Source organism: Euleptes europaea, chromosome 11 (assembly GCF_029931775.1).
Source record: "Euleptes europaea isolate rEulEur1 chromosome 11, rEulEur1.hap1, whole genome shotgun sequence".
NCBI classification, from domain to species: Eukaryota; Metazoa; Chordata; class Lepidosauria; order Squamata; family Sphaerodactylidae; genus Euleptes; species Euleptes europaea.
In genome coordinates this window covers 71,581,207-71,601,730 of record NC_079322.1, presented here as the reverse complement: position 1 = coordinate 71,601,730, position 20,524 = coordinate 71,581,207, and the positions used below count along the sequence as shown (strand labels likewise).

Sequence of the window (20,524 nt, the reverse complement as noted above, 5' to 3'; positions counted from 1 at the left end):
AACACTCCTCCACTACATTCTACCTCAGGCATTAATTCCTGAAAGTACACATGAACACATGAAGCTGCCTTATATTGAATCAGACCCTTGGTCCATCAAAGTCAGTATAGTCTACTCAGACCGGCAGAGGTTCTGCAGGGTCTCAGGCAGAGGTCTTTCACATGACCTATTTGCCTAGACCCTTAACTGGAGATGCCGGGATTGAACCTGGGACCTTCTGCATGCCAAGCAGATGCTCTACCACTGAGCCACGGCCTTGAATTATCATCATCAGTAGGCCAAAGTTGGTAATGTTTTTTTAAAGATAATATTTATTTCTGAAAAAAGTCACAATACTACACAATATCAAGTCATTTTTTTCCATCTTGAAACAACTCATCAACCAAAAATTTATAAATATGCAATCATTACAATATCTTGTAACAACTACATCTTTAAAACTTTTTAATATAGCAATTACTCAAACAGTCCTAACAATTTGCTCATTTCCATTATCCTCTCTAATGTAAAAGTGAGGCCCAACTGCACGGGTCGAAATGTCATATTTAATTCTTTCCTCCAAAAAGGATTTCCAGCTGTCCAAAAATATGCTTTTATAATATGAAGGCCTCTTAAGTTGAACAAGTTTGGATAACTCACGACATCCCAGACTTTTAGAATCCAAATTATGATTGTGAGATATTTACTGGTTTTCCAGTTTTTTGCTAGTATCAACTTTGCAGCTGCAATCATGTCATGAATCATCCTTATACGGCCTTTTGGACTGATACGAACTTACATGGACTTTCACATTAACTAGACCTGATAATACTACCTTGGGACCTTAAGGAATAGTAATCCTTGTAATGAGATAGATGTCTTTAAGAATTTTACACCAGAATGTTTTCACTATTGGACGTTGCCAAAACATATGTATAAGATCTGCCTGCTTCTCTTCATATTCCCAACACACACACTGGTTTGTGTGGTACATCTTGTTTAATTTATGAGGCGTTAAATACCAATTATAGACGACTTTATAAAATTCTCTCTCATATGTATTGCTGGAGAGGAAAAAATTGTTTGCCACTAGTGGTAATATAATTCTCAGGAGCATATATGGAGCCAAAAACTACAGCAGATATCAGGCACACTTAACAGTTCTTTGGTACATTAGAGAGAGTTTTATGTCACTGGTAGTAATGGAATAGTACCCATATATAGAACCAAATACAAGCAACATTATACTCTTGTGTGTGTGTCTGAGAGGGAGGGAGGGAGAAAGAGATGAAATTATCCCTCCTCTGATTATCTCCTGGGGGTGGTAAAAGGAACTTATGCTTACTATAGTAGGTATATAACTATAGTTGCATTGAGTGTCCATGAGAAAAACAGGATGGAAATATGCTAAATACATTTTTTATTTTGATTCACTGTTGTCTTAATGGACTGTCTTTTCCCAAGTCTGTTTTAAGCCCTGCTTCTTGGCCTCTTCAGACAAGGCATCAGGTGGGATTTAAATGTATAAATGAACAAAAGTTGTCTTTGGTGGCATCAGAAGCTAGTCCTCTGGGTATTAGTAGGAGCATGTTTGAACTTTCTAGGAAATAGTAACTAGCTAAATAAAGCCTAAACATTCACATGGTAAAAACGCAGCTCCCAATTCACTTGAGCACAGCTCTGACTATAGGGTTGCCAACCTCCAGGTTCTAGCTGGAGATCTCCTGCTGTTACAACTGATCTCCAGCCAATAGAGATCAGTTCCCCTGGAGAAAATGGCCGCTTTGGCAATTGAACTCTATGGCATTGAAGTCCCTCTCCTCCCCAAACCCCACCCTCCTCAGGCTCTTCCCCAAAAATCTCCAGGTATTTCTCAGCCTGGAGCTGGCAACCCTATCTGTCTATCAGGACAATAAAAGTTGTGTCTGAATGGAAACAGCTGTTATCAGGGATCGCACAAATGGAATCTGTGCCCGAATACAGCCCAAGATTGTCATCTCTCTGTTCTATCTGCACATTCTGCAAAGCTGACCAAGCAAAGCCATGTTTATCGCTGGTGAGAGCCACTAATTTGCTCTCAGAACATCCAGCTATTAGGGGAGCCTACAGACCCATCCCAAAGAACGATAGTGAAGTCACGTTAGAGCCGTTGTGGACAAAATTAAGGTGTCCGTGCACATATATGGTTCTATCAAGCCTGAAGGAATGCGAGGGAACGCCACGCAGCTGGTATGTTATCTTCCAGCCATTCAGCGTTGATTATCTCATCTCTAATTCCAGCTCACACACGACCACACTGCAGTTTCTTATTCTGGATGTGGCTGCTGACACGGGCGGAAACTGATTAGATAGCTGGGCACAGGCCAAAAGGAGTCTTGGCCGGAGGAACCGGCCCACTTCTGTTCCGTTTCCCCCTCTGCTCCACCGAGGTCCTGCCTCTCTTATGGTGTGGTCCAGTCGTTTCGGCACCCATTTAGCAGCGGCACATTCTCCAGGCCAACGTGGTTCTCACTTGGCCTGTTAGTTTTTTATTTTGATTGATTTATATATCAGGTTCCAAAGGTTTTTCTCTCTCTGCCCGGGGAGATAAATTCTGATAATTGTTTTGCAATGTTGTGCCTTTCTTCTAACGCTTCAACAGTAGGATTAAGTATGCCAGTTTCTTTAGTCACATTTTTATCCCCGGGCCATAATTCAGTGCCTTTGTGGATAAAGATATTGCATCTTTTAAAATGTAAAAGATATTGCATCTTTTAAAATGTAAAAGATATTGCATCTTTTACCCTACTGTTCTTCGCTGCTTAAGATATTCGTAATGTTAAGATTTATGCTTTAGCTCTTATTTTGCACTTAGAATCATAGAATCATAGAGTTGGAAGGGACCACCAGGGTCATCTAGTCCAACCCCCTGCCCAATGCGGGAAATTAACAACTACCTCCCCCCACATCCCCAGTGACCCCAACCCTCCCCCCGCCATGCAGGATCCCACAATCAAAGCACTCCCGACAGATGGCCATCCAGCCTCTGTTGAAATACCTCCAAAGACGGGGACTCCACCACCCTCCGAGCAGTGCATTCCACCATCGAACAGCCCTCACCATCAGGAAATTCTTCCTAATGTTTAGGTGGAATCGCTTTTCTATTAGTTTAAATCCATTACTCTGTGTCCTAGTCTCTGGAGCAACAGAGAACAAGCTAGTTCCCTTATCAACATGACATCCCTTCAAATATTTAAACATGGCTATCATGTCTCCCCTCAATCTTCTCTTCTCCAAACTAAACAAACCTAACTCCCTAAGTCTTTCTTCATAGGGCATGGATTTCCGACCTTTGACCATTTTGGTCGCCCTCCTCTGGACACGCTCCAACTTGTCAACATCCTTTTTAAATTGTGGAGCCGAAAACTGGACACAGTATTCCAATTGAGGTCTGACCAATGCAGAATACAGTGGTAGTATTACTTTCCTTGATCTAGACACAATACTCCTATTGATGCAGCCCAGCATTGCATTGGCCTTCTTAGCCGCCATATCACACTGTTGACTCATGTTCAGTTTGTGGTCCACTAAGACTCCCAGATCTCTTTCACATGTACTGTTGTCAAGCCAACTCTCTCCCATCCTGTACTTGTGCCTTATGTTGTTTCTGCCTAGGTGAAGTACCTTACACTTCTCCCTATTGAAATCCATTTTATTGCTTATGGCCAGCTCTCCAGTCTATCAAGATCATTCTGAACTCTGACCCTATTTTCCGGGGTATTAACTACCCCTCCTAACTTGGTGTCATCTGCAAATTTGATTAGCATGCTCTCTATCCCATCATCCAAGTCATTTATAAAAAATATTAAATAGTACCAGTCACTCCTCTCCAAGATGAAGTTGTGCCATTAATGAGCACCCTTTGGGTTCGGTTGGTCAACCAATTACCAATCCATCTAACAGTAGCAGAGTCCAGCCCACATTTTACTAGCTTTGTTTCAAGAAGTTCATGGGGGACTTTATCAAAGTCTTTACTGAAATCAAGGTACACTACATCTACAGCATTCCCTTCATCTACCATACTTGTCACTCTTTCAAAAAAAAGATATGAGATTAGTTTGGCATGACCTGTTTTTGAGAAACCCGTGTTGACTGTCAGTGATCACGGCATTTCTTTATAAGTGTTTACAGACCTTCTGTTTAATTATCTGCTCAAGTATTTTACCTGGTATTGATGTCAGGCTGACTGGGCGATAATTGTTTGGCATTTCTTTTTTTCCCTTTTTAAAGACGGGGACCACATCTGCCATCCTCCAGTCTGCTGGAACTTCTCCTGTTCTCCATGAATTCTCAAAGATTATTGCCAGTGGTTCTGAAATCACTTCAGCCAGTTCTTTTAATACCCTTGGAAGCAGTTCGTCTGGCCCCGAAAAGACATGGGGCACAGGGTAGCGAACCTCTAGGTCCTAGCTGGAGATCTCCTGCTATTACAACTGATCTCCAGCCGACAGAGATCAGTTCACCTGGAGAAAATGGCTGCTTTGGCAATTGGACTCTATGGCATTGAAGTCCCTCCCCTCCCCAAACCCTGCCCTCCTCAGGCTCTGACCCAAAAATAGGGTTGCCAGGTCCCTCTTCGCCACCAGCAGGAGGTTTTTCGGGCGGAGTCTGTGGACGGCGGGGTTTGGGGAGGGACTTCAGTGGCCAAGCGGCCATTTTTTCCAGGTGAACTGATCTCTATCGGTTGGAGGTCAGTTGTAAGAGCAGGAGATCTCCATCTAGTACCTGGAGGTTGGCAACGCTACCCAAAAACCTCTTGCCGCTGGCAAAGGACCTAACAACCCTAGGGAGGGAGTACTGTGCTGTGGACTTGATCAAGATTGGGCCCTTGTAGCATTTTAAAATGTCTTTGAAAGGGCAATGGTTGCCACAAGGATGCCATCACATTCAGTTTGGCCCTGATGCGCATAAAATGGTGTCCAGGATGCCAGGGGAGGCGAGAAACGGGAAGAGAAATTCTCTTTCATCGACTGGCTGGTTTCCTGCCTGCCTGATGTAGCCACAGCTGAATCCCACAACCCATTCATTGCGGAAGGCACTGTCATTTGCACCAAAACTAATGGACACACACAAAAATTAAAACATTTTTAATTCCGCATACTTAGTTAAAAACTCCCAGGGTGACTTCCAGCTGCTAAAACAAGACCATTAATAGATTAGAAGACAATTAGTAGATTGGATGTAAAAGCCGCAGCGTGAAATCGCCCATAATGCTGCCACGTCTCCCATGCACTGTCAAAGCAAAACAAACAGACCCATAAATAAGAAGCAGGCATAGGCAATACCCTGGAAGACTAGAGTGATAAAACAATAAATAAAGGGCAATGGATATGTACCCCCCCCAGTATAGCAAATTAAAAAACAACAGGGTTATTGTGAGCAGAGCTGTCAGCAGCCTCCATAAAAGCCTCGGAAAATGAAATGAAAACTGCACCTCGCGCCTACAACACATTCGGCCCTAAGCAACCTACAAGAGGAGAGTTCCAAAGACAGAAAATGAAAACCCCGACAGAAAGGGACCTCTCTCTGTCGGCAACCACCTCTCAGGGAGGAGGAGGAGGGGGAGAAGAATTGGTTTTTATATGCCGTTTTTCTCTTCCTTTTAAGGAAGAATCAAACCGGCTTACAATCGCCTTCCCCTCCCCTCCCCACAACAGACACCCTGTGAGGTAGGTGGGGCTGAGAGAGCTCGAAGGGAACTGTGTGACTAGCCCAAGGTCACCCAGCTGGCTTCATGGGTAGGAGTGGGGAATCAAACCCAGTTCTCCTGATTGGAGTTAGCCGCTCATGTAGGAATGGGGTATCCAACCCAGATTACAGTCCACCTGGAATGGGGTATCCAACCCAGATTACAGTCCACCTGGAATGGGGTATCCAACCCAGATTACAGTCCACCTGGAATGGGGTATCCAACCCAGATTACAGTCCACCTGGAATGGGGTATCCACCCCAGATTACAGTCCACCTGGAATGGGGTATCCACCCCAGATTACAGTCCACCAGAGACAACACAGAGAGAGAGAGAAAACAGAAAGAGAGAGGCTTGAAGAGCGGAGTGGACATGTTCATGGAGGAGAGGGCTATCCATGGCTACCAGTCAAAATGGATACTAGTCATGATGCATCCCTATTCTCTCCAGGATGAGAGGAGCATGACTATTAGATGAGGTGCTGTGGAACGCAGGCAGGATGGTGCTGCTGCAGCTGTCTTGTTTGTGGCACCTGGTTGACCACTTGGCACGGACCGCCAGTTGGGTGCAGAGAGCCACCCCACACCCCACTTCCAGGAGCTGGGTAGAGCCACAACCCACCAACACATTGCCAGCTGCCTGTCCTTTGCGCCACTGACCGGGACCTCAAGCAAAACGGGGCTGTTTGATTAACGTCCGGCCCCGAAAAGGCATGGGGCACAGGGTAGCGAACCTCTAGGTCCTAGCTGGAGATCTCCTGCTATTACAACTGGTCTCCTTCAAGCGGCTCTTCGCCATTCCTCCTTTCTTCCCACCTAGGACGCTTGGTTTATTAGGTTTCAATGGCTGAGCTCCTGTTTCACACCTCCGTGAGGTCAATCATTCCCTTTCTTGCGAGGCCGGCCCCCCTTTGATTTCCCTGGACTTCTTTCCCGGGGTTCAAGGTCATTTATTTTTAGCAGCCAGACTTAGGCCAGCGAGCAAAGAATTGCCATGGTGACCGCTGGCGGATACAAACCGACTCCCCCTGCAATTCCTCGATCTAGTGAACGAATCCAAGCAGTTAAAAACTTAGGGAAGAAAGGGTATTGAAGGGGCACCCAGACAATAGTTAGGGTTGCCAACCTCCAGGTACTAACAGATTAAACAAATGAAGGCATCACTATGCTTGTACCTAAGTAGGTTTGGAAATCAGCACAGTCAAGATACAAAATTACAAAATTATTATTTGTGATTAGGATAAATTACAACAAGTGCTATACAACAAATACTTATCCTACTACTATAATACATAAGATTCACTTGATGTCAACCATTCAGGTGTACAATTATTCTTTGTGTTATAGATGCAAATATGCAATTTATCTTTATAATATCTCTTGAGGAACTATGAACCTGACTTGAAACAGTATTGGATCAACAATTAATGACAAATTACCAGACTTTGGATTTTATAATGGGATTTGATTGAACATTGGGCTGAAGAAAACATCTTGAAACGGCCGTCCCCCAGCTCATTCTTTTTGGATTATACCAATCATTGGATATCTTACTTGAATTGGACTTTTTCAACCATATTATAAAGATAAATTGCATATTTGCATCTATAACACAAAGAATAATTGTACACCTGAATGGTTGACATCAAGTGAATCTTATGTATTATAGTAGTAGGATAAGTATTTGTTGTATAGCACTTGTTGTAATTTGTCCTAATCACAAATAATAATTTTGTACCTTGACTGTGCTGATTTCCAAACCTCCAGGTACTAGCTGGAGATTACAACTGATCTCCAGCCGACAGAAATCAGTTCCCCTGGAGAAAATGGCCGCTTTGGCCATTGAAGTCTGCTGCCTCCCCAAAACCCGACCTCCTCAGGCTCCGCCCCAAAAACCCTCCCGCCGGTGGCGAAGGAGGACCTGGCAACCCTAACAATAGTCCATTGTGTATCCTGCCAAGACACAGTCTAGCTCTGACAATCCAAGCTCTGGGCTGTACCACTCCAGGAAGAGGGGCATTCTGGGTTGGGAAATTCCTGGAGATTTGGCAACGAGAAAAGCAGTGTTGGCATAAAGCCCCTCTTCTCCATAACTATCCCAGCCCTGCCTTTAGCCCTATGATGGTAGAGGAGTGTAAAATGTTAATTCTGCAAACTGAAGCCCACTGAAGTCTCTCGGCGACCCTTTTGCACAAACGGTGGCAGCCAAGGAATCTCTCCCTGACCGGTCATTTGAAGCGGTTCCAAGCCTGGCAGAGCCGAATGTCAGTTGCTGCATCTGAAACCGCAGTGGCTTGTTATGGAATGGAAACATTAGGAAGAGAGTGACCCCAATCCAATCATCATCTGTACCGCTTTAGCGGGGAGAAAGGTATGCCTACTACATTTTGTCCTATGTGAGTGACTGAGGGCCGTAGCTTCCTTTATAGAGTCAATCCATCTCTTGTTGGGTCTTCCTCTTTTCCTGCTGCCTTCACCTTTTCCTAGCATGATTGTCTTTTCCAGTGACTCTTGTCTTCTCATAATATGACCAAAGTACGACAGCCTCAGTTTAGTCATTTTAGCTTCTAGGGTCAGTTCAGGCTTGATTTGATCTATAACCCGTTTGTTTGTTTGTTTGTTTTGGAGGTATCCGTAACACTCTCCTCCAACACCACATTTCAAAGGTATCTACTTTCTTCCTATCAGCTTTCTTCATTGTCCAGCTTTCACACTCATACACAATAATGGAGAATACTATGGCATGAATTAACTTGACCTTGGTTGCCAGTGACAATATCCTATTCTATACCGCCTTCAAAAAACTCAAGGCGGCATGTGTCCGACACTCTCCCTGCAGTCTAGCCATATTTTAATTTGTGTCTTCAGGTCCTTGAAGGTTGAAGGGGCAAATGGGCTACAAAGGACTCAATCCACTACTGGTTTTGGACATTTCTCCGGACACCGCCCATACCCTTCTTGAAAAGCCTATTTGCATCATAAGGACTAGAGCAGGGTTTTCGAACTCATTTGTCACGAGGGATGGATATAACATAAATGTCACTTGGTCGGGCCGGGTCATGCCTTGCCAGCCCAGATCGGGACTGGAGGGGTGGCTGCCTCAGCTGGCTCGCGGGACGGATAAGAGCCCTCAAGGGGCCGGATCCAGCCCCCGGGATGTTTGACACCCCCAGAGACTTGTCTCCCCCATCCGAAATGAAAGCAAGGACTCTTCACCCAAAACCAGATTCTGCAGCTCAACAGGAATAATGCTGAAGTGAAGAAAGATCTCTCTATATCCTGCGCAAAAGGCCAAAAAAACCCACAACACATAATTTTTTGGTGAAGAAAAACAACACGCTGTAACATGAATTCCTACGCAGACTTGTTAGATCCTGCTCAGCTATGGGGAAGGGGGGAAATGTTACACAGAGATCTGAAAGCTCTGCCTCTAACCACTGCTCATGCCTTATCTGCTTTCTACAATTTCACTTGGCATGCTTTGAAGATTACCTCTGCTGGAACTGGAGCGAGCAGTTGGCTAAATCCCAAATTCAGTTAATGCCCAGTGCAAGTGCAGCAGCCAGGGTCACCTGTAGCTATCCAATCTGGGGTGAACTCAGCAGACACCCAGACACAGCAGTTGGGTTTTTCATGACCTTTTCGTGAACACATGTGGCAGAACAGGGGAAAGCCAAAAATTATAGCCACCACGGGCTGAAAGGACGGTGTGAACAAAACCCTTACCATCCCTGGATTAGTATGAGGGTCAGCTAAAGAATGTGAAAACAAGAGTCTTTTTACAGCTCTTGCGTGCCAAAATACGGGTTTCTCCGGATGTTCTCCCAGCTGCCGTGTTCAGAGCAAAGACCTTCCAGGACACACTTGATCATAAGTTCACCAGAGCAGAACTCCTGATTAACCCTGCCTCTTTCCTATGTGTCATTCAACCTATCCCTGAACAGATGGTGTTCCTTCAAGGGCAGGGATATTAGTCTCATCTTGGCTTGAAGAGCATCTACTTGGCATGCAGAAGGTCCCAGGTTCAATCCCCAGCAATTCCAATTAAAAGGATCAGGTAGCAGGTGATGTGAAAGACCTCTCTGCCTAAGACTCTGGAGAGCTGCTGAATAAACCATTCTGACTTTGATACACCCAAGTGTTTGAGCATGAAAAGGCAGCTTCATGTGTTCATGTGTGTTCAGAGCCAGATTGCCAGTCAAAAATCTTCCCTTGCAATGTAAACATGCAGGCAAGAACTGAGTAAGTATTATCTTTCTGGTGGGAGTGACAGTAAAAGCTCGGCTAGCCTGGCCCAGCAGTCCACACAACCTGAACATGCTTTCCAGAGCACATGAACACATGAAACTGCCTTATACTGAATCAGACCCTTGGTCCATTGAAGTCAGTATTGTCTACTCAGACTGGCAGCGGCTCTCCAGGGTATCAGGCAGAGGTCTTTCACATCACCGTCTTGCCTAGTCCCAGTAACTGGAAATGCTGGGGATTAAACCTGGGACCTTCTGCATGCCAAGCAGATGCTCTACCACTGAGCTACGGCCCTTCCCCGTAGCAGTGTCCCATCCCCAGAAACCTCTAAAATACACAGGAGGTTCCTGGTAAGAAACCGGAAAAGAGTGTATCTTAGCATATATAGAGTCTCCTTTTACCTCCTGCTGAGTAATCAGGCTAAATTCATAAATCCATTAGCCCTATGAGGAAAGGTTGAGAGAGTTGGGAATGTTTAGTCTAGATAAGAGAAGGTTGAGGGGGGACATGATTGCTCTCTTTATGTATTTGAAGGGCTGTCACTTAGAGGAGGGCAGGGAGCTGTTCCTGTTGACAGCAGAGGATAGGACTCGCAACAATGGTTTAAATTGCAGGTAGAGAGGTACCGGCTGGATATTAGGAAAACTTTTTTTACAGTAAGAGTTGTTCGACAGTGGAATCAGCTACCTAGGGAGGTGGTGAGCTCTCCCTCACTGGCAGTATTTAAGCAGGGGCTTGACAAGCACTTGACAGGGATGCTCTAGGCTGTTCCTGCATTGAACAGGGGGTTGGACTAGATGGCCTGTATGGCCTCTTCCAACTCCATGATTCTATGATTCTATATGAACACCCAGCAGCATAACCCTAAACTTTGCTCCTCCCTCTCAAGTGTGCGCCAAACCTAGATCCAGCCCACCTGCCCAATGACTCCTGCATCATCTTAGCGCAAGAATGCAGTATGTGCAAAGATTAGCTGTGCTTCCAAGAGAGCATTCAGCATCCCTTACAGCTCTACAACAGGCCACACATAAGCAAATGACTGTTTATTTTTCTAACCCATGCAGCCAATTGGCAGCTAGGGAAACTGAGAAAGGTACCAGCTCCTCTTCCTTAACCAGGTCAACGTGACACAGAAAGCAAGTTCAGACCTCCCAGGTAAGTGAGATGTCCCTGACGGAAACATCCCATCGTAAACACACAGCCAATGCCACTGCTAATTTATGCCACCGGCATAGCTACACAGCAATAGTAGCAGGATCTGCAACATTGCAGGGTGCCGTTGAGATTGCTCACACGTCTTTGGAACCCGCACACAAAAAAAAAAATCAGAGCCCCACGTGTTTGCCCCCCCCCTTTACATGTTAAGCATTTTTGTACACTGAAAACAATACCATAAGACACAACGGGGATGTCATGGCTGCGCACACAGAGATAGAATTTACTTCTGATTTGCCTCCTGGGGTTTTCTGATGTACAGTGTGGGTCCTACTATGGCAGAAAGCTGTGTTTTTTAAAACTGTGCTCCAGAAACCCCCTGGGATTTAGCAGAAGTCTTTCACGAATTCCTCAATGAAAATGCATGGATAGCCCTATCCTCCATGAATGTGTCCACTCCCCTCTTAAAGCCTTCCAAGTTGGCAGCCGTCACCACATCCTGGGGCAGGGAGTCCCACAACACATAGTTAAAATGTGGAGAACCCCCTGCCCCAGGATGTGGTGATGGCTGCCAATTTGGAAGGCGTTAAGAGGGGAGTGGACATGTTCATGGAGGAGAGGGCTATCCATGACTACTAGTAAAAATGGATACTAGTCACAATGCATACCTATTCTCCCCAGTATCGGAGGAACATGCCTGTTATATTAGGTTCTGTGGAGCACAGGCAGGATAGATGCTGCTGCAGTCGTCTTGTTTGTGGGCTTCCAAGAGGCACCTGGTTGGCCACTGTGGGAACAGACTGCTGGACTTGATGGGCCTTGGTCTGATCCAGCATGGCTTTTCTTATGTTCTTATCCGAGAGATTGCCTGAATGAAAGGCAGCCTGCCTAACCACAACACTCCTTCCCTGCAGCATGCAGCCACAAGAGAGTATTTGGAACATCCCAGGTCATACTCTAAGTTCACTCTTTCGGTCAAAGGTGAGGCTTAATACACTTGGCCAGCGTGCTGCCGTAAGGTGATCGCCTACCCTACAACACACCCAAGAATCCTCGGCAACAGGACTTCTCTGCCGAAGCCTCTTCAGCCGACAAGCTAGAGGATTTGAAAACCACAGGGGCAGAGCAACGTCAGTCAGCAGCTCTCTGACGCGAGCAGAACTCTGACGAAAGACACGAGGGCGTGCACAAGCCTGATCACCAGGGGATTCTGGCAGGACATTTCCCCCCTTCTGGAATTAAAGGTTTGGGCTGCTCATCAGGCGGAAATCATGACAGAGGCCACCCCATGCTCCTCAGAGGGAATCTGTACTGTTGTGTCCCCACCTCCGGATAAAGTCATGCTTTTCACTCAAAATTTATTCCCGCCCCCCTGTGCAACAACAATAGTGTGGTGTAGTGGTTAAAAGCGGTGGACACTAATCTGGAGAACCGTGGGGGGGGTTGGTTCCCCACTCCTCAACATGAGCGGCGGACTCTAATCTGGAGAACAGGGTTCCCCCCCCCCTGCTCCTACACATGAAGCCTGCTGGGTGACCTTGGGCTAGTCACAGTTCTCTCCAAACTCTCTCAGCCCCACCTACCGCACAAGATGCCTGTTTTGGGGAGGGGGGAGGGGAGGGGAAGGGAAGAGAAGAAGAGTTGATTTTTATATGCCAACTTTCTCTACCACTTAACGGAGAATCAAAACGGCTTACAATCACCTTCCCCTCCCCACAACAGACACCATGTAAGCCACTTTGAGACTGCTTAAAAGGTAAAGAAAGTCGGCATATAAAAACCAACTTTTCTTCTTCTAAAAACTTATTCCTATTGTATAGGAACTGATCGATTTGATTAAACTTGGCTACAGCCCAACACAACAGGTGACTTAAGGCACAGCTGAGTGTTTTACTAAACATGACAGTGTTTATAGATACATCCAGCGATCAAATATATGGGAAAAGGAAAAGACAATTACTTATTCACAGCATTTATTCTCCACCTTTCTGCCAAGGGAAACCATGGGGGTTACTGCATTATGTATTCCCAGCGATGTATTAAGAGTTTGAAAATGTTATAAAAAATACTGTTCGCACTTTGTTTGGCCCCTTTAGCTGTGAAGACGTCTTCCAACCATTTTTTAGACGTGGCATCCAAAAACCCTTTTAAAGCGATGTTTTTTATAACATTTTCAAACTCTTAATACATCGCTGGGAATACATAATGCGGTAACCCCCCATCTAACCAAGAGGGCTTGAAAGGGTATTTTAAAATGTTTAAAATAAAAGAATTACATTTTTTTAAAAATGCAAGAAAAAATACAATTTAAAATAAATAAAATAGAGAAATCAAAGCTCAATATATTGAATTCCTATTTGTGTATTTTTCTATTGAACAAAGCAGGGCTGTTGGCGTCGAGCAGTTAATTGGCATAATTCAACTACAATGCTAAGTACACTTTTATGAAAGTAAGTCCCACCAAATAACATGGGATTTACTTCTGAGCAGACTTGCTTTGGATAACTCCCAAAATGTGAGCTTTGAATCAGAGCAGATCTCTAGGAAAAGTTTTTGGGATTGAAGGTATTGCAGTCAGCTATCTGCACACATTGCTCTGAACAGATGAGAAGATCTTAAGGAAATATATGATTTTCTTTCTGTGAAGGATACACCTATTCTTGAGAACTACGCTGCAGCAAGGCCTCAAAAAGACCTGTTTTTAGTGCTACCTGACCCAGCCTTCAAACAGACAAAGTAGTCATTAAAAAGAATGTACTTGGAGCATGTGCAGAGTATCTTTTCTCCATCACTGCCTGAAAGGCCTCCTGGGGTTACAAGGAAGCCTTCCAGGCAAGCCTGATTTCTGACACCTCTCATTTTAGAAATTACACACTATCTATCTTCGGTTGTTTGTTCCCACAGTATCGCTTAAGTCGCTCAAAAACTCACACCGCTAACCGACTGGTTGCCCACGTCTGCAAATCCTTGGAGGACGCTATTTACCTGCCGCCTGATTCTACACGCTGCAGAAATGTTCATTCAGGTGAAGGCTCAAGGTCTATTATTATACAAACTCAGCCTGCCGCTGACTCACCAACAGCCACCTCCACTAAATGCAATTGCGCAAAGAGCATTTGCACAAAGAAATAAACGGGGAAGGTGCACGGCGGGGGATAACTCATTTACGCAGCACTGCCAAGTTGTTTTTGGCCGCTGCCGAGCCAGGCGCGTGTGCGCAAACCTTGCACGCTGAAGCAGAGCAGGGCATTTCAGAAGGACTTCAGCTGACAATGAGTGTCGTGAAATGTGCTAATGTTATTCCTGTAGCTATGTTGCTACGGTCCCTGTTGTAGCTCGCTTACATCTGTAAACATCAGGGGATCTGCAATTAAGTAATTCTATAAAACAGCATTGATAGGAGCAGAGTAGGAAGAGGCTTTCCTGGGTCAGAGAATAACTAAGAACTTGACCAGCTTGTCTTACAGCCATGGTTTAAAGAGAAGAATAACTACAACTCACAAATTGTTGTGGCTTTCCGATAATTAAAAAGGACTTCTGTGACATTTTTGAGTCTCTTGCCTACCTACGTTACAATCCACACACACACACACACACAACCCTTTCCATGCACCAAAATTGTGAGAACATTCTTCAAAGCTCGTATCATAAATACTACAAAACAATTGGGAGGGGGAATGCGATCGTAGTCACAGAATTTGTTTTTTGTAACAGCTTTCAATGGCAGAAGCCTGTTTTAATTTTCCTTTGCTGAGGGACAAGCCTAACCTCTGCACCACGAAGAAGGAGAAGGTTTTTATATGCTGACTTTCTCTGCCACTTAAGGAAGAATCAAACTGGCTTACAATCACCTTCCCTTCCTCTCCCCACAACAAACACCATGTGAGGTAGGTGGGGCTGAGAGAGTTCTGAGAGAACTGTGACTAGCCCAAGGTCACCCTGCTGACTTTGTGTGTAGGAGTGGGGAAACAAATCCAGTTCACCAGATTAGCCTCCGCTGCTCATGCGGAGGAGTGGGAAATCAAACCCGGTTCTCCAGATCAGATTCCACCGCTCTTAACCACTACACCACACTGGCTGAACTGCTACACACAGGGCAAAAACAACCGAAATCCACTGGGATTCCAAGAGTCCACGCTCCCTGGTGCCCGCTGCCCAAGTGTGGTGGATCCACCCCAGGTTTCGCCTACCTAAAAGGCCATGAGGTTCAGATTTGCGCCTCTCCGAGCTCCTGCCTTGGTCCTTTCGCTTCTTGCTTCCTCGAAGGCTGCCGAATCGCTTCATGGGCTACGGTTGGCGCAGGCTCCAACAGCCGTCAGTCATGCCCCCGTATCCGGGAGCAAATATGATCCACAGGTGGGGCAGGGCCCCCCCGGGGAAACTCGTCAACTAAGCTTGTCAACACGCAGCGGTGGCAAGGGACGAAACAAAAAACCCTGAAATAAGACGGCAGGTGTACGTCTAAAATCTTAAATTGTCTCCAGTTCAGACGGTGGAACGGAAAAAAATCAGGCTGTGCCTGAACCGCACAAAGTTGTAGCGGGAGCCGCTTGCGAATTTCGCATCCCCAATGCACAGCCACACGCTACTGTGCCAACATCTGTAGAAATCAGGAACAGCTGAACGCTCCATCCGATTCTCAATTGCAGCTTTTATATCCGTAAGGAGTTCCCCCTCCCAAAAAAAACCCACGAATGACGTTTCAGAAGCTGATGCAGAATTTCACTAGCAGATCAGCTGGGCTGGGGCGGATTAGCCGTTCCCCTCTTTTTAAATAAAAGGCTGAATCGGCAGCGCAGGCACGAGATCTCTGGAAGGCAACTGCCATGTGCCGTTCAGCGTGAGGTCCCCTTCTTCAAAGTCTGTAAAAGGAAACCACTCCGGAGCAGACAATCCTTGGCACCAACTGGCCAGAGCGCATTCCCATTATGACATCAGGCAACTATTTGGATTCACGTCTCTGAGGTCTTTAGCAAGACTGCCTGCGGATGACCTCACGAGAGGAAACAAGCCCCTTTCGGGACGAACTGCAGGTGGGCGAGCGGACATTTCGCAGCAGGCAGGTAGGTCACGTTTTGGGGGGAAACTCAAGAGAGTGGGGACATCCTAGATTTCTCTGCTCCTTCTCCAAACATATGGAAGAACACTTCCTTTTTAAAAAAGTATTGTATTGTTTTTATAAAAGGATACAGAAAATAAGAGGGGAATAAAGGGGAAAGGATCAAATCTATTTCTACATCCGAGCCTTACACAGTCAAAACTATTGTCAGGTCACATCAGTCGCCTTTAACATATAACCATTGTTATTACCACTCGCTAACTAGTTTCTAAAATAATTCTCTACACTCCTTATTTTTAATAAGTATTCATGGCACGTGAGTAGGAAGAACGCTTCCAATGGGACTGCCAGTGCCCTGGCCTGAGGTTTCCAAACAGAAGGGGATTCAGGGACGACAACGGTCAGAGTACCAATGTTTTGAATGCTACAGATAATCCCGGCTTTTTCGGGCTTTATAAAAACGAAACTGGAAAACAGACTGCAGAGACCAAAGCTGAGAACCCTTAATTAAAAAGCCACGTTTATTCCATATTAAGAGTGCTTTCCGAGGTTATTATGCAAAACCCATGTGGCCGCTTGGACGCAAGGCTGGACGTTCAAGTGGCCGCGCTGTTTAGCAATATCGCCCTTAATGTGTTATTATATAAATATTAAAAATTACATGAATAATGGTTGCAATACTGATAACTAGCACGTAGGCACACTATTTTGAGCATGCAAATAAAATCACATTGCAGGAAGCCTTTTGACAAACTCTGTAGGTGGAGGCCCTGAAACTAGAATTGCCAACCTCCAGGTGGGGCCTGGAGATCTCCCAGAGCTGCAACTGATCTCCAGACTACAGAGATCAGTTCCTAAGGAGAAAATGGCCTTTATGGTATTATATGCCACTCAGGTCCCTCCCCTTCCTAAACCCCTCTCTCCAGGCTCCACCCCCAACTCCCCAGGGATTTCCCAACCTGGAGTTGGCAACCCTATGATGCCAGGTCTCCTCCTGTGGCAGGAGACTCCTGCCGGCAACTATGATTGCCCATCGTCGCTCACAGCAGCGGTTGGAGAAAAATAATGTAAAAAACACGCCAGTGTTATGGGCAGCATGATATCACTTCCAGGGAAAAACCAGAAATGACATCACAGCACTCTAGGAATTGCCAGAAACTCTATGGCTTTACTACAGAGTTTCCAGCCATTCCTACTGTAATGATATATTACTTCCATTTCCCGAAGTGCTGAAACGTCACATGCAACACTGGCACCACCACCTCATATTAGAATAATAGAGCTGTAAGGGACCACCAGGGTCATCTAGTCCAACCCCTTGCACAATGCAGGAAATTTACAACTACCTCCCCCCACATCCCCAGTGACCCCAACCCTCCCCCCACCATGCAGGATCCCACAATCAAAGCACTCCCGACAGATGGACATCCAGCCTCTGCTTAAAGACCTCCAAAGACAGAGACTCCACCACCCTCCGAGGCAGCACGTTCCATCGTCAGAAAGTTCTTCCTAATGTTTAGGTGGAATCGCTTTTCTCTTAGTGTAAATCCATTACTCCGTGTCGTAGTCTCTGGAGCAACAGAGAACAAGCTAGTTCCCTCATCAACATGACATCCCTTCAAATATTTAAATATGGCTATCATGTCTCCCGTCAACCTTCTCTTCTCCAAACTAAACAAACCCAGCTCCTTAAGTCTCTCCTCATAGGGCATGGATTCCAGACCTTTGACCATTCTGGTCGCCCTCCTCTGGACACGCTCCAACTTGTCAACATCCTTCTTAAATTGTGGAGCCCAAAACTGGACACAGTATACCAAGTGAGGTCTGACCAATGCAGAATACAGTGGTAGTATTACCTCCCTTGATCCAGACACAATACTCCTATTGATGCAGCCCAGAATTGCATTGGCCTTCTTAGCCGCCATATCACACTGTTGACATATGTTCAGTTTGTGGTCCACTAAGACTCCCAGATCTCTTTCACATGTACTATTGTCAAGCCAACTCTCTCCCATCCTGTACCTGTGCCTTATGTTATTCCCGCCTCCACTGCTCCCGCCACCTGCCAAACACAGCCTGGCAACCCTAGACTTAAACCAGCATTTTCCCACTTCATAACTACTCCATATAGCAAACGTATACAATTGGCACACACACACATTTTGTATTTTTTTCCTATGCAGAAATGCTTTCTGTTCAAAGTATACTATTCTCCAGAGATTATAATATGCTCTGCAAATGCAGTTCGCCCTGTAAGTAAGCGCCAGTTCTCCTTGGGGTCTGCTACTTAGAAGAGTCCCATTGGCTTCATTCAGAAAAAATTAATCACATATTTCAGGTCAGAAATACCCAGCCCAGTCATTACAGGAAGGGCAGGCCTTCTAGCCAACTATATAAACTAAGATTAGGGAGGCCAACCTCCAGGTACTAGCTGGAGATCTCCTGGGATTACAACTGGTCTCCAGCCGACAGAGATCAGTTTATCTGGAAAAAATGGCCGCTTTGGCAAATTGGACTCTATGGCATTGAAGTCCCTCCCCTCCCCAAACCCCGCCCTCCTCAGGCTCCGCCCCAAAAATCTCCCACTGGTGGCGAAGAGGGAGATGACAACCCTAGCTAGGATGGAGAGAGATGATGAGAGCTCATCTTGCCCTCATGGTGAAGAACCAGGAAGAGAAGGAAGACAGTCGGGGGAAAAGCAAGTCCCTGAGATAATAGATAAATAAAGAGTAAATAAAGGGTAAATAAAGAGGCAGCAGCAGAACAGTTAAGTGGAGGATACAGAGGATACCACCTCACTGCCTCTACTGTCCCCCTCTGGAGTAGTGGTACAGAGAGATATTGTACAGTTCTTCACTCCCAATAGTGTTTTTCCCAGCAAATGTAATGGGGGGGGGGAAGAGGTAGGGTTGCCAGGTCCCTCTTTGCCACCTGTGGGAGGTTTTGGGGGCGAAGCCTGAGGAGGGCAGGGTTTGGGGAGGGGACGGACTTCAATGCCATAGAGTCCAATGGCCAAAGCGGCCATTTTCTCCAGGGAAATTGATCTCTATCAGCTGGAGATCAGTTGCAATAGCAGGAGATCTCCAGCTAATACCTAGAGGTTGGCAACCCTAGGAAGAGGACAAAAGATGGAAAACAGAGAAAGGGAAGCAAATCCGTTGCGATTGTTCAACTTGAGCTTGATTGTGTTCAGACAGAATATTTGGGGAGCAGACATATTACAACTCCCTAGCCCCCCCACACCCCTGTATGAGCTGCAGCTTGCAATAAGAGAGGAGTTCACATTAGGAGAAAAAACAGCAGAGGAAAGGATTAAATTTCCTCTGCCCTGCAGTAACTTTTGCCTGATCTTCAAACACCAACATGTGGCTGCCCATTTTGTTAACAAAGATCCTAACCACAGATCTCCCACATCATGTCTGGTTTGACCAGGCATTTTTAGCATAACTTTTGCTTGCACACGAAAAGCTTTGGTTGCTCAGGTAGATTCACAGACATAGCAATTAAGTCACCAGACAATAGGGCATCAACAGCAAACTCTTTCCACTGTCTTTTGCATCTGTTCATGCCACGGAATGGGGGGAACATAGGGTTACCAACCTCCAGGTGATGGCTGGAGATCTCCTGCTATTACAGCTGATCTCCAGCTGATAAGAGATCAGTTTGACTGGAGAAAATGGCTGCTTTGGCAGTTGGACTCTATGGCATCGAAGTCCCTCCCATCCTCAAACCCCGCCCTCCTCAGGCTCTGCCCCAAAAATCTCCAGGTATTTCCCAACCTGGAGCTGGCAACCCTAGGGGAGCAATCCCCCCCTTCCTGTGTCTTTGTATTTTAAGCAGACAATATGGCCAAATGTGTGGCCCTGGATTTCCCCCTCCCTGTCCTTCCTTTAGCTGTTGAATTATCACAACCGTGGAATAGGATAAGAACATAACATAAGAAAGGCCATGGTGGATCTGACCAAGGTCCATCAAGTCCAGCAGTCTGTTCACACAGTGGCTAACCAGGTGCTTTTAGGAAGCCCACAAACAGGAAAACTGCAGCAGCATTATCCTGCCTGTGTTCCACGGCACCTAATATAATAGGCATGCTCCTCTGATCCTGGAAAAGCACAAGACATATATTGTGAAACCATCTTTGCGTCATGGCTTCCATCTTGAACTTTTCGCGTATTGTAAATGTCCTCCAGACAAAGAGAGAAGAATAATTCGGGGGAGGGATGTGAGAGAGATAGAGATGACAGAATGAAAAGAGGAACGAAGGCAAACAAAGAGGCAATCCTAAACAGAGTTACACTCTTCTATGCCCATTGATTTCAGTGGGTTTATTTTTATATATATATAAATTTTATTGGG

At 45.7% G+C, this 20,524-nt stretch overlaps 1 protein-coding gene across 3 annotated transcripts in view; it reads right to left on the bottom strand.

Moving 5' to 3' along the window:
* PRKAG2 (protein kinase AMP-activated non-catalytic subunit gamma 2) overlaps positions 1-20,524 on the bottom strand; it is a 163,448-nt gene that overhangs the window by 118,575 nt on the left and 24,349 nt on the right. Inside the window, exon 1 of one of the 3 annotated variants that reach the window (XM_056857894.1) lies at positions 15,300-15,393. The exons of the other annotated variants lie outside the window; for them this stretch is intronic. Within the exon in view, the coding sequence (XP_056713872.1) occupies positions 15,300-15,393 (94 nt within the window). Of the gene's footprint in view, positions 1-15,299; positions 15,394-20,524 lie in introns of those variants that run through there. 3 annotated transcript variants of the gene reach the window in all.